The sequence below is a fragment of the Peromyscus maniculatus genome, chromosome 17 (assembly GCF_049852395.1).
Source record: "Peromyscus maniculatus bairdii isolate BWxNUB_F1_BW_parent chromosome 17, HU_Pman_BW_mat_3.1, whole genome shotgun sequence".
NCBI lineage: Eukaryota > Metazoa > Chordata > Mammalia > Rodentia > Cricetidae > Peromyscus > Peromyscus maniculatus.
Window position 1 is genome coordinate 20,349,105 of NC_134868.1, and position 13,640 is coordinate 20,362,744.

Below are 13,640 nucleotides of genomic sequence, written 5' to 3' on the forward strand. Positions count from 1 at the left end.
ATTCCAAATTCACTTAAAACTCATTGCCAGAACCAGTTACTCGCTTGTAGCAAATCAGAAAGAACAAGAGCAAAAGTAGATGAGCAGGGGAAGTGGAGCTGGCCATGTGTTCCGCACAGGATTCTCAGGGACCAGCTTACACTGGGCTAGCAGAAATAAAATCAACCTATAAGGAGTCTCTAGTGAAATAGTCAGAGGAAATTATTCCAATGTGAGTCAATGCAAAGAAATGAAGAATGTGAAATTATCAAAAGTTTTATGAAAGAGTGAGGTCTATAGTTTTCTCGTTGCCTACTGTGTTGGACATATAAAACACCTGAGTAGAGCTCACCTGAATCCTCTGGGGAAATAATCTAGGTATTTCCCTTTTCTGACATCAAACACTTCCTTTATTAAAGTACTGTTACTAAACTGGGTTAAAATTATTTAGTATTTCATGTAGTTCAAGCATTGTTATTCAACTGGGATCAAACTGAAGTCCAGCAAACTCTGCGCTGGTAGAGGGGATTTTGAAAGTGGCTTCCTGAATAATTGTGATAGGCAGGCTGGCCTGAGGACGGTTAACATGGATTACTCATTTTCAACAGGTAACAAATAGTAAACATCAAGTTATACATATTAAAAAACAAAACAGTACTAAGGTTTGACAACAATATAAAACATTCATCTTATTAATGACTAGATTAAAGCAATGATTTTGGAGTACATAATAATCTTGAGAAATTAAGACATATGGTGTCTCTGTACTCGTCAGTGGACAGTTGATAAGGAAATCTGGAAGGCAATGCTAAGCCAGAGCACACACTTACTGACATTTTCCATCTGCAACTGCTACCTCAGCACAAGAGATTAGTAAAATTACAAAAAAGAATCCCCTAAGTGAAATGACCAAGACTGAATATGAGTTGCCTGAAGATCAGAGATTCCTAAGGATTAATAACATTCACCTACTGAGTGATCCATCAAAGAGAAATCCAAAGAAAACCAACGAAAACCCATCAGCTTTTCATAATGCACAGAATCAAAACCATACATTTTAATAGCATTATTCTTGCTTTGATCTATTAGTTACAACCCAATGGTCAGTGGTGAGGGACAAATCACTGTAACTTCGGAAATTCCATCAGGTCTAATCTGCTGAGATAGTGGTACTGTCCCCTGAATCTAGCATGCTTGTGTATTCTGATGTTGTGTATCTGCAAATACAGATACTGTATTTACTATGGCATTGTGAAAATAAATCCCGAGTGCAGACAGTTCTTGCCACATTGATTAGAAATTCAAATATCACTTTAAACTTAAAAACATACATCATATATATGCATATTCACTCTCAAGTGGGAAACAGACCTTAAATAAAAATGTAGATATAGAAATGTGACTGTAATGTACTTTATTTTTGCACTTAACTTACACATGAACTTGAAAGAAATGAAGACCACTACATGATGTCAGTAAGCAACTTTCCTGCCTTCGTTTCGTTCCTCTTTAAATTCACATGCTGACAGACAAGACAGATTAGAGGCAGTCTACTTTTTCTTCAGTTGACTGACTTCGTAGAGGATTATAAACCATGAAACTAAATTGAGTAAATGTTGGAAGTTTGTTGCAAGCAGCACCTGGAGCCCAAAAAAAGAGACAGTTAAGGGTTGCTGGAGGCATGTACTCAGAACCAATAAAGCAAGCACTTGCCTAGACATTGGCTGGTTCATACTATTGTCCACATAATATATGCACATATATAATCCACATGTTGCCCTTCATAGTGGTAGGTAACGATCATTGAAGGGGAGGAGGATAAGGTGGTAATAAAGCCTTTAAAAACCTTATTTTATATGTACAAGTATTTGCCTGCATGTATGTGCCTTGTGTCAAGGAGGTCAGAGAAGGCAGACACCCTGAAACTGGAGTACAGATGGCTGTGAGCCACCTTGTGGGTGATGGGAACTGAACAAGGGACCTATGCAAAAAGAATTGAGCCATTTCTCCAGCCCTTAACCCACCCTCTTGAACATCAGACAACTAGCTAATTCCCCCCCCACACACACACACCAAATACACTTGCTGTCACTCTGTTGTTTTGTTGTTTCAACCCTTTCTTAGAGGAAATGATGACAATTTTTATTTCCCTATTAGCAACTAGAACATTCTCTTCTCTATAAACCCTTCCTACGGAGGACTTCCCTTCCTCCCTGCTCTTTCACTCTTGGAGAAAGCAAGAAAAGTTATTTGTCAACATGCTTTTTGTCTAAGTTGAGTTTCTGTTCTACACCTGCAGGGGGAGAGGTCCTTCTGCTATGTCTTTATTAGGAAATAGTCAAATTTTAATTCATATAGTAAGATAATTAGTATCTTCCCACCCTGTTAAATGTAAATTTGGGCCTTCTATGGCTTATCTGTTAAGAGGGAATCATTAAATTGCCTTATTTCATACCTAAAGCAACCCCCATAACTTTGTTTGACTTTTATGTCTCAGAACTTAAAAAAGAATACGGAATTCTTCAAACAAGCTTTTCAAATACAAAAGTGTGGGAAGTAAAAGATCAAAGAACAGCAACAAACAGTCTAGCCTAATAAGCTCTATTGATTGGTAAGCTGTACATATTCTCCATCTGAAAGCTCGGTGATGAGAATCTGTGGTGGTTGACCTGAAACGCTTTGCAGCTGTGATTGGCTTATAAAGAGAGCAAACAGAAGACAGGCCAAGCACCACCACAATAATTCTGCTGGCCTGGCTGGCTTACTCACTAGTGAAAGTTTTTGTTCTTCAGAGCCAAGAGGATCGAAATGACTGAAATGTTTTAATGACCGAGAAAGAAGTAAGGGAGATTAACTTGTCCCCACCATCTCTAATCAGTAAAAGCATTTTACTAAATTAGCCTGTCAACACATACTCCAGCCAAAACTAAACCTTTAGGATAGATGCAAAAGAAAGGAACTGATAGCCCCAAAGTAGACCATGACTACCAGACTACCAGCAGTCAAACAAAATAGGGTTTTAAGTATATACTTTAACATTGGACAGGCAGTGACAGCTCATCATTGACATTCACCCAGAATGTATTTTACAGACTCCCTTTTCGATAGAACACAGCATATTACGTGCTCATCTATTTAGAGTGTGTCTTTTATAATTACTAATAAATTCACACAAATAAAAACACAGATCTAACTCACCATAACTTCCCGTCACATTGGCACATATAACAGCCCCAAGGAATCCTGGATAATGTCTCCGAATTCTTGAAATCACTTTTTGGCAAGCTACGGTGGGATCAACTCCTTTTCTCATATATTCTACAGCTTGGTAGCTAATTTAAACAGAGGTGACAGCTTAATATCAGAGAACAGAATAAACACTAACTCGGCATTAGGCTAAGCTGATGTCAGAAAATCTCCAACGACCATACTGTCACATTTAACATAACACCTATGAATGAACACAAGTCAGTAATTCCTGTCACAGCCTTAACATCAGGGCAAGCAAACCCTGCGACAATGTCATCTATTCAACTCATCCACCATTAATTCCACAGGAAGACTATTATTGTGGGCTTTGGCTGAATAACTGTCACTTTAGTAATAACAGCCAGAAGTCACAAATAGAGGTTGTATTTGCATGAGGAAAGAAGCTACACTCTCAGGAGAAAATACTGCACATGTGCAAAACACACAGTGGTAGTTGTTAACTGACCACAGTGGCTACACTTTCTACTTTTCTCAGTCACTTCACTACGGCCTTGCATCAGTTAATTAAACAGATCAAAAGCATTCTTCTCTGGGAAGCTCAGTGAGACACATTTCATTTCCCCAGGTAATGATGACTCAAGTGAATGATCACAAACTCCCTGGCCCAACAACAACAGCTCAACAACCCAAAAACCTCACCTCCAGTTTCACGAAAGTCTCCCATGCACACAAATTTGGATAACACAGTACACATATAAGCTATGCCCTGACACCGCCTGCTTCTTCTAGGGACCTCTAAAATGTACAGAGGTAGGAAGTCACACCTGGGCAGAAAGCGGAGTAGTATGTCGCCATCCCCTGTGGCTGCAGCGGCCCCAGCCTTGTCGTGAGCATAGGCCCCAGCTCCCGGTATTGGTGAATCTCCTACACGACTTTGTGAGTAGAGAACGTAAAAATTGAGAAGAGGAAACCAAATGTAAACTTCATTGTGTTACCAACTTTTTCAAAATTAGGAGCTGTTTCCACACTGCCCCTGGTTACTGTTTTAAGTAAATTCTTCACTAGACTGCATTTTTGTTTGTTTTTCAATTACAGTTTTCAAACAACTATGATAATTATATGACTTGTATTTTTGATAGATGTGCAATATAATCAAACTGAATTAATAGAAACAGACTAAAATATTGGTTTTTCTGATAGTAGAGAGAGGGTAGTTAGAGAGATTTTTGGCTGGCAGAAAAAGAAAAGGAATTTTAATTAAAACTAGAGGGTTAACTTCTAGAGATCTGCTGTACACATGTACACATTTAATAATAATATATTTTATTTGTAAACCCCACTAAGAGTATAGATTTTAAAAACATGTGAGGCAATAAGTTAAATAGCTTGGTTTAACTATTTCACGTGTTTAAATATATGAAAATATCATGCAGTACTCCAAAAACAACACACACTTTTACTTATCAATTAAAACTGTAAGCGGAAAAACTTGTTATCAGTTTGTCATATCAGATCACACAGCTTTACAGTGACGGCTCTATTACACCTTTCTCAACTTCTGCAATACTTCAACAGTTCTCAATGACTTCCTTACACTGCTTCCTACGTAAGGAGCCAAACTTGTTACCAGTTTCCCCTTTTAGTCAACCCACTTAATGCCTTTCTTCCACTTAAAACACAGAAAACACCCACAAACCTACAACGCCTCAAACTTACCCCTTGAAATCTTGCTTGGGTTACTTGTAGTCTTAAATCATCACTACTGCCACAGACTGCTCTGCACACACTGAGCATACACATACCAGCACATGGGAACACAGACATGCGTGTACACACACACACACACACACACACACACACACACACACACACACACACATACACACTCACTCCCTCCACCTCCTGTCCCAGCCAGCAGAAGCCCTCAACCTGAAGTGCCCCTATTTGTATAGTCTTGTGCCATGGGCTGCATGCTGCATGTCCCCTTTCCGTGCTGTGTACTCAGGTCCCAGTCTCCACCCCCACTTCTGCCATCACTACTCAGGTTACAGATTAACCCCTGGCCCTCCTGAACTCGGAAGCATGTGCTTGCGTTGGCCATTTGCACATGGATGGTAACGTGCTTTCTGTCACATTTACCTGGGAGGGAAGGGTTTTAGTTTATAGTTGGTACCCTGCACAAGCCCTGGCATATACTGCTTTACATTTGATACATATTTGAGAAATCTGTTCTTGGTGAAACACTAACCCAGGAATTTTGAATTTTATACCATTTGTAGATGTGCCTGCAGCAGTACTTCCCTCCTTATGGATTACAACCATGCCTAAAGGTGGAAAAAAAAAAAAAGTCAGTACCCAACACTTCCCTTAAATATAGCCAGATAATGGATCTGCTAATGACTGCTGTAGTTTAACAGATTGCATCCCCTCTAAGATGCATCTTCAGGAAGTAATGGATTTGGGAGGGGACCACAGGCAGGTGGGATGGTTGTTAGGGCAACACCCTAATGAATGATTAATACAAGCGACCAAGAAAACGAGATAGGCCACTTGTGACCCAGGAAATGGGACCTCGACAGACGGGGAATCTGCCAGTGTCTACATCTCAGATTTTTCCATAGGTTAAACAGTAAGAAATAAATTTCTGTTGTTTGTAAACCATCAATGGTACTGTGTTTTTACATACCGACTTCATTAAGAAAATATAGTATGTCCTCTCATTAATTACAGATAGAAGAAAAGAAAAATTAAGAATACTGAAAACTGTATCAGTGGTATTATGTTAATGATTTGGTTCCATAGTACCATTGAACCTTAAAAAAAAAACACAAACAAAAAACTCCCTAATATTCTTACTCTTCAAATCTACCAGGTTTCAGTACCTTTTCAAAGGCAATTCCCCCCCAAATCATTCATTTTGATTATAAGAACTTGTCAATATTATAGCTTAGAAAAATTATTACAAGTCATTATATATATATATACATATATATATATAATTACATAAAATAACCAAAGCATTAAATATTAACAATTTGATAATCTACATGTTAATAGTCATTGAATATTTGGTGTCTTGTATAAGAAATTACAAAACTGGCCAGGCGGTGGTGGTGCACGCCTTTAATCCCAGCACTCGGGGGGCAGAGGCAGGCGGATCTCTGTGAGTTCGAGGCCAGCCTGGTCTACAGAGCAAGATTCAGGAAAGGCGCAAAGCTACACAGAGAAACCCTGTCTCGAAAAACAAAAAACAAAAAAGAAAAAGAAATTACAAAACTGTATTTAGATTCTAAGACAAAATTGTATATATATATATATATATATATATATATATATATATATATATATATATGAAATTTGAATTTGTATGTGTTTAAGCTAATTATATATGTATATATGTACGTGTATATATAGTGAGAGAAAATTACATGTAAGAAGGGGTTATTTACTTAGCGTTTAAAATAATGAAAGCTAGCTAACTTCTGGTACATGAATAAAAAATGAATATGAGCTGTAGAAGGTCATTAACTAAAATAATTGATAAAATTGTATAAAAAGTGAATTACCGATAGTATCATGACCATGAACATCCACTTCTTTGTAGAGAAAATTACCCTGAGCCCCATTACCAGATGGTTTGTAGGGTCCACAGTATTTTGAAGGATCTGGTGTTACTTTCTGTGAACAAGATTCAAGTTTTTTGGTTAAAAAAGGTGTTTTAGGAAATGGCAAATGATTGTGTAAAATTGCTAATCACTGGTAGGAAACAAAAAAGACACCAGTAACTCAGAGCTCAAAAGTTAGCTTAATCTTATGTGAACACTAAAGATTCTCAAAATTGTATGATCTAAATTAGATAGATACAGGCCAAAGAACAAGTCAATGAATGCCATCTTTATACACATACAATCCTCATAATAATGGCAGACATAAAGATTTTCTATTAATTATATATTAATCTCAAAGGAACAAATACCCAGCCTGACCTTTACCCATCACAATATGGTTCCCAGATAACAAATTCTGAGATTTCAAGTAGAATCTGTTTTAAAAGAATGTTTATCTTTAATCTAGGTTTATAAGGTATCCAACTTTGACAGAGACGTGACATTGTCAGCTACAACATTCACACCCAAGAATTGCTCACTCAAGTTACAATACAACAAAACAAAACAATGCTGCCCCAAATGTCATGTTCTAAGTATTTTATGAGTTTGTGTTGGGTATCACTCATCATCAACTCTTTCCAGCTTCATGGAGCCTGCAAGCCAGGGATTGGACCCCTCTGGCTGCAGCCATTCTAGAAGCAGTTTAAGATTCCTTTAAATATTAAAAGTACAGGAATATACCAATAAATTTAGGCTGTCTGAACAGACTGGTATTAAGCTAAGAACTTACTTAGTACAGGCTGAGTACCCTTTATCTGAAAGGTTTAGGACTAGAAGTACTTTGGATTTTTTCCATATTTTGGAATTTTTATACATTCATGAGATATCTCATGAATAGACTGAAGTCTAAGCATAAAATTCATCTATGTTTTATGTCTATCTATGATTAATTTAAAGATAACAGCATGGACTTTCAGTTGCATTTGCAGTTTGAAGTAGCATGGCCTTTCAAACTTGTACTGTGGCATCATGTTGGTGCTGAAAGTGCTTTGGACTTCAGATTTTTAGTTTAGGGATGTTCATTCTACTTATACCTTATTAACATTAGTGCACAAGGTTCAAGTTCAGCTGTTTTATGAAGAATTAGATCTAAGGAAGAAACAGATTAGAGGCTAAGATGTTCCAGAAAAGGAATCTGTATGGCAAAATCTGCTATGGAACAATCTTTGTACACTGTAAATATGTATTACTCTCATTGATTAATAAAAACCTGACTGGCCTATTGCTGGGTAGGTAAGATTGGGCAGGACAGTCAGACTAAGAGAATTCTGGGAAGAAAGACAGAGTCAGAGGAGATGCCAGGAGATGCCAACAAATTCAGAGGAAGCAGGACATGTAGAATATGGGGTAACAAGCCATAAGCCACATGGCAGAGGGTAGATAAGAAATATGGGTTAATTTAAAATCTAAGAGTGAGCTAGTAACAAGCCTAAGCTATCAGCCGGTCATTTACAATTAATAATAAGTCTTCTTGTGGTTATTTGGGAGCGCTGCCAACAGTAAAACTCCACCTTACAAAAATCAAACTGATTTATGCTAAAATTCTTAGTAAAAAAAATTGATCCCATGAGTCGCAAACTAGACACCTGACTGGTTAAGTCTTCTAGTCAAATTATGAGCAACATACTGCACAGACTTCACATGGATAATATCTAACAAATATTTTAGACTTTGGATTTTGTTCCACGAAGATGCAAGTGAAACAACGTTGATGGAGTTCCTTCCATTCTTCACAGCAAACCTTCAATTTACAAATTACTGCCAGAGGGCAGAAGTCATTAACCCCAAGGATCATTCAGCACTTTCAATTTACTTTTTAAAGTTGAATTTGCATACATACTCTCCAATAATTAGGCTGGCAATTCCCAGCAAGCCAATCTGAATACATGGCTTCCGAGGCACTGGTAGATAAATTCTCACTGGTAAACCCCATACTTTCAGCAAACCTGGTGGCTAGAGATCAAAGAGAACAGTGTAAGACCATGCATTTTTTGTTCTAAGCAAAATCATGTACTGGAGGCATTCTACGTCAGCTGTCTCTCACATGGGGTATGGAAAGACATCTGAGGAGGGTGGCACACAAGGCTTTTCAAGGAATTTTTGGACATAAATAGTTTTGAGGGAGTCATTTCTGGATTTGAAGCTTCCCTTTGTCCTTTCTATCACTGATCTCTTGGGAGACCTTCGGGCTGTGTGCACATTTCTATTCTTGCCTCTCTTCCATGTCTCCCACTTCTACTCTGCAGAAATTGTGCCTTTCACAGCACACAACAGAATTCTACTGCTCTAATGAGTGTGCAAAGAACCAAATAGACAAATGGATTCAAAAGATCAAGACACATGCTTCTCAGAAGAGTCTGCAATTCTATTTCAAGCCTATTAAGGTTGCTTCATAAATATATCATTTATATATATTCATATATATTATATATTTAATCATAGGCTGCTTTATGACTTCTTGCAATGGAACTTGGAAAGGACTCAAGTGACACTGTCACAGGAATCTCCTTCCGGCACTACTGTCTCAGATAAGCAGTGCCCCGCCCCCTGGGTCTTATACCTGTAGAAATGCAATGTACAGAGAAAACCAACGGTGAACCGTTTCAGTGGTAGAAATCACCCATCAACAGATACGAATGTATTGCTTAAAATACAGTCTTAACGACAAAGCAAGATTTAGAAGTAGCCTATCCAGTTAACCAGGTATGAACTCAAACATAATAATTGTAATTTGGAACTTGGGTCTCCTTTACTTCACACTGAGATCTTTTTTTTTTTTTTTTTTTTTTACAGTGAGTATAAACAAAAAGACTACAAGAACATTTCAGTAGTTTGAAAAAATACCTGACTCCCCTACTAAAAGTGTGTGTGTTGTGTGCTCCAGGACTTTCCGGGCCACTCCAATTGCATTTTTAATTCTTCGGAGGCTTCCTACTGCTCCCACATCCATAGTAGTGCTGGAAGGTAACAATGCAGGAAGATTTACGAAGGCATTTTCTGTTGCTACTTGAAGAGAAACTGCATTTCTCTAAGCAGCAATACGGGGAAGGCTAAACTCCATCTTACCACAGAAGTGAAAACAACCCGTAAAGTTCACGGATTCCCACAGACAAAATTAAAGAACAGAAACTCAATTGACCAAATAGCTCAACACCTTATTTTAAACATGGCTTTTAAAAGAGGCCTTCAGGCTCCAGGTCACTGAAAGCACATTTTCAGGTGGCAGGTGAATTACTGGGTCGGAAGCACGGTTTTGTATTTGGGGGTTCTCTTCAGTCAAAGCTACTTAACCATTTACTTTGCTGTGATAATCTAATATCAGGATGACCTTTTTTTTTTGGTTAACTCTCTGTGTTTAGAAAAGACAAGCACTATAAACAAGGAGTAGCCACACTTAATGCATCTTTCCACCTTGCTCTCGGCGGACTACAATCCTCAATATCAGCCAACCGGAAATGAAAGCGCAAAGACAAGTCCTGAAGAGCATCCTTACCCATCCATGATCATCGCATCCAGGGTGGTTTCCCCACGTTCATTGGGACTTCCTCCAAAGCCTACAGTGCCATCACACTGCTCCATCTCACACTTAGCACAGCCACTCTCAACTGCATCCAGGGCAGAACCTCCAGATGCTAATGTCCGCCATGCTGTTAAATTCCAATAGTGCTTATTTATAGTCATATAGTTTTCAACATGAAATGCAACAAGCCAAGAACATTTCGAAGCCTACTTAAGTTTTTTTTACCTTAACATTTATACTGCTAAGCTGAAACTTTAATAGGTGATTTTATCAAATGGTAAGGAAATTAGAATGATACAGACAAAATTATATCAATAGTTGACTATAAAGAATTCAAAGACCTTAGTGAAAAGTGAATATTTAAAATACTTATCAGTATCTGTTTCTTCTGTGTAACAAATAAGACATCTTTAAGAGGGATAGCTGAAACTATTTGGAGACAGTTGAACTGAAAAGTATTTTTCAATTATAGCCTTAAAAGTTCATTACTTTCTTTTGGGAGATAGGGTCTTGCTATGTAGCCCAAGCCCAACTGAAAATCTATGCACAGCCTAAGCATGTCTAGAAGTCTGGATCTTCCCACCACAGCTTCCGGAGAGCTGGGAAGAGGGACAGCCATGTGTCACTCATTAGATTACTAAAATATGCATAACTAATAGTACACTGGTAACACTTATCACAGCAAGTTTCAGCATAATATCGCAACAGCAAAGAACATCACATGGGCTAATTTCATCTTCATGAAGCTTTTGAGATAATATTTTATTCTTTTTTTTTTTTTTTTTTTTTTGGTTTTTCGAGACAGGGTTTCTCTGTGTAGCTTTGCGCCTTTCCTGAACTCACTTGGTAGCCCAGGCTGGCCTTGAACTCACAGAGATCCACCTGGCTCTGCCTCCCGAGTGCTGGGATTAAAGGCGTGCGCCGCCACCACCGCCCGGCTGAGATAATGTTTTAATTGTAATTATCGTTTAAGAAAAGTGGACAGAGGTAAAGTAATTCACTCAAGGCCACACTGTATTTCAGAGGCTGCCCAGTTTCAAAAGCGGTCACTTTCTCGAAGGTGGCCAATTTTTTTCCCCCCTGGTGTTCTGTGGACATCCACGCATTGAGTGGATATGTCTTGAAAGGGCAGCTGTTTTACTTATAATTCTTTGAAGGTTTTACAAATGCCCCTGTTCAATACTGGCAACTTAAGCACTGAATAAGTGTCCCTGCACATGATGCTGGACTTCCTTTGTTCAGTATTTGTTTATACACTAAACAACTAAATGTCTCTTTTTCAGTCTGATTTCTCACGCTCTGATTCCTACGCATCTCCTACAACATACACATTTTCCTGCACTGAAATCTGGAACCATCTGTGCCCACAGACATTTACTATGAGAGCAGTCTCAAATGTGACAGGGTTGGGAGCCGTAGAGGGCAGCCCTAAGAAACTCTAAGGATAACTTTAATGCATAACCAAACCTGGAAGGTATCATTCTAAGTGACAAGGACAAGCACGGATCAAATGTGTGTGTGTGTGTGTGTGTGTGTGTGTGTGTGTGTGTGTGTGTGTGTGTGTGTGTGTGTTCATAGGAAATTATCAATTGTTTCCTAAAGTGGAATCCAGAGGACACTGGAAGAAAGAAGAGGCATTCACAGGGAGTGGAGTGTGGGAGACAGAAATCATCATGGCATCTTAGGAGGCAGGGGAAACGGGAGGAGAGAAGCAGGATGGCCCAAGGGTTAGAGGTCAGTCAACATGGTGCGGGGAGCTATAAATACACCCGATCTAAAATGTGGCAGCGAGGACGGAGCAGGGGGCAGATGTCAAAGCGGAGGCAGGTAGCGGACCCGGAAGGAGGCCCGGCCTTCTGCAGGCTCCCGGCCTTGTGCAGCTGGCTCGCTCTCCACCAGGCCGCCGCAGGCAGGGCCGGGCGAGCGCAGCTTCCCGCCGCCGAGGAGCTCCCACGGGGCAGCCCCCCACCCCGGGCGGCCGCTCCGCACCTGCTTCGGTAGCATTCTTAAAAGCCCAGGTGTTGACAACCAGGGGCAGGAGACTGGAGCCCTGCGCCAGGGGGATGCCCAGGACGAGCGGCAGGAGAAGAAGAGGCAGTTTCGACTTCCGCGCCATAGCCGAAGGCCCAGTGGAGCGGCGCGAGAAAAGTCCCAGCCAAGCCGCGCGGCCTCCGCGGGCCAGCGCGAGAAAGGTCCCGGCCAGCTCAGACTCTGCAAACTCGGGATTCTCTTTAGTCTCCTTTGCAATTCCCTCAACTCTCGCGAGATGAGGCCTTCTGCTGGCCCCTCGAGGAATTTTTTTTTTTTTTCTTTTTTTAAAGTCTGGTGCTGTGGTTCTGTATTGGTCAGCTCAGTGCAGCTCTTAGTTAGTTAGTTGGTTAGTTAGTTGGTTGGTTGGTCAGCTCAGTGCAGCTCTTGTTAGTTAATTAGTTAGTTGGTTGGTTAGTTGGTCAGCTCATTACAGCTCTTTTAGTTGGTTGGTTGTTTAGTTGTTGGTTGGTTAGTTGGTTTGTTGGTTTGTTAGTTGCTTGTTAGTTAGTTAGTTACTTAGTGTCTTTTTGTGTTGAGGCGCTGTTACATATATACTTTCAGTACTTTACTAAGTATACCGCTTAGCCGACATTTAAAGATAGAGTGACTTCTTTGAAAATGAGCATGAAATTATACAACCCTGAGTGGCAGGACACTTAGGAACCTCAGATAGCCGATAGATACTGTCTTGACTTTTCCGTATTTGCCAACTTAAATGCAAATTAAAGGTAGAAAGTCGGGCTGACCTGGTTCGTACCCTGGACTCGCTCAAAAATTTAAAACGGTTGCTGAATGTAGGCAGAAGTGCTTTCGCTGAGGACCAGATTCGTTTGAGGTGTGTTGGACACATACTTCCCATCATTTCTTCACCACAGCTTTTTGTAGGACGTCCTTTCTTCACAAATCCCTGAGCTGGAAGGAAAGGACGGGCTGGGCAAATGGGAACATACCCTTTACATTGCCCACTGAAGTGCGCAGCTCCTCGCCTCCAGCCAAGAAGGCTAAATCCATTCTTTTCCGAAGGTATTTTATTTTATCTTCAGGCCTGGCACCATTAAGTACTAAATAAATGTTTGACTAAAAGGAGAAATGGGAGCTTTACATGCATGGTACCGGCTGCTCATTTTGATAACTCAGTTGGTGCACAGATGTGTGAGCATGGACCAGTAATCCCATTGGGACTCTGGGATGCTTGTCCATGTATAGCTGAAGGAAGACATAATTTTAAAAGG

General features: G+C 39.8%; 1 protein-coding gene across 1 annotated transcript; it reads right to left on the reverse strand.

Annotated features, from left to right (window-relative positions):
- Positions 1–1,376: 1,376 nt before the first annotated feature.
- Aga (aspartylglucosaminidase) lies at positions 1,377–12,635 on the reverse strand. Its single transcript, XM_006970906.4, has 9 exons — positions 12,367–12,635; positions 10,351–10,504; positions 9,702–9,814; positions 8,698–8,810; positions 6,756–6,867; positions 5,438–5,513; positions 4,014–4,121; positions 3,178–3,311; positions 1,377–1,619 (listed from the first exon to the last, which is right to left on the reverse strand). The coding sequence occupies exons 1-9, from the start codon at positions 12,491–12,493 to the stop codon at positions 1,519–1,521; spliced, it is 1,038 nt and encodes a 345-aa protein (XP_006970968.1). The 5' UTR covers positions 12,494–12,635; the 3' UTR covers positions 1,377–1,518.
- Between the last annotated feature and the right edge of the window lie 1,005 nt (positions 12,636–13,640).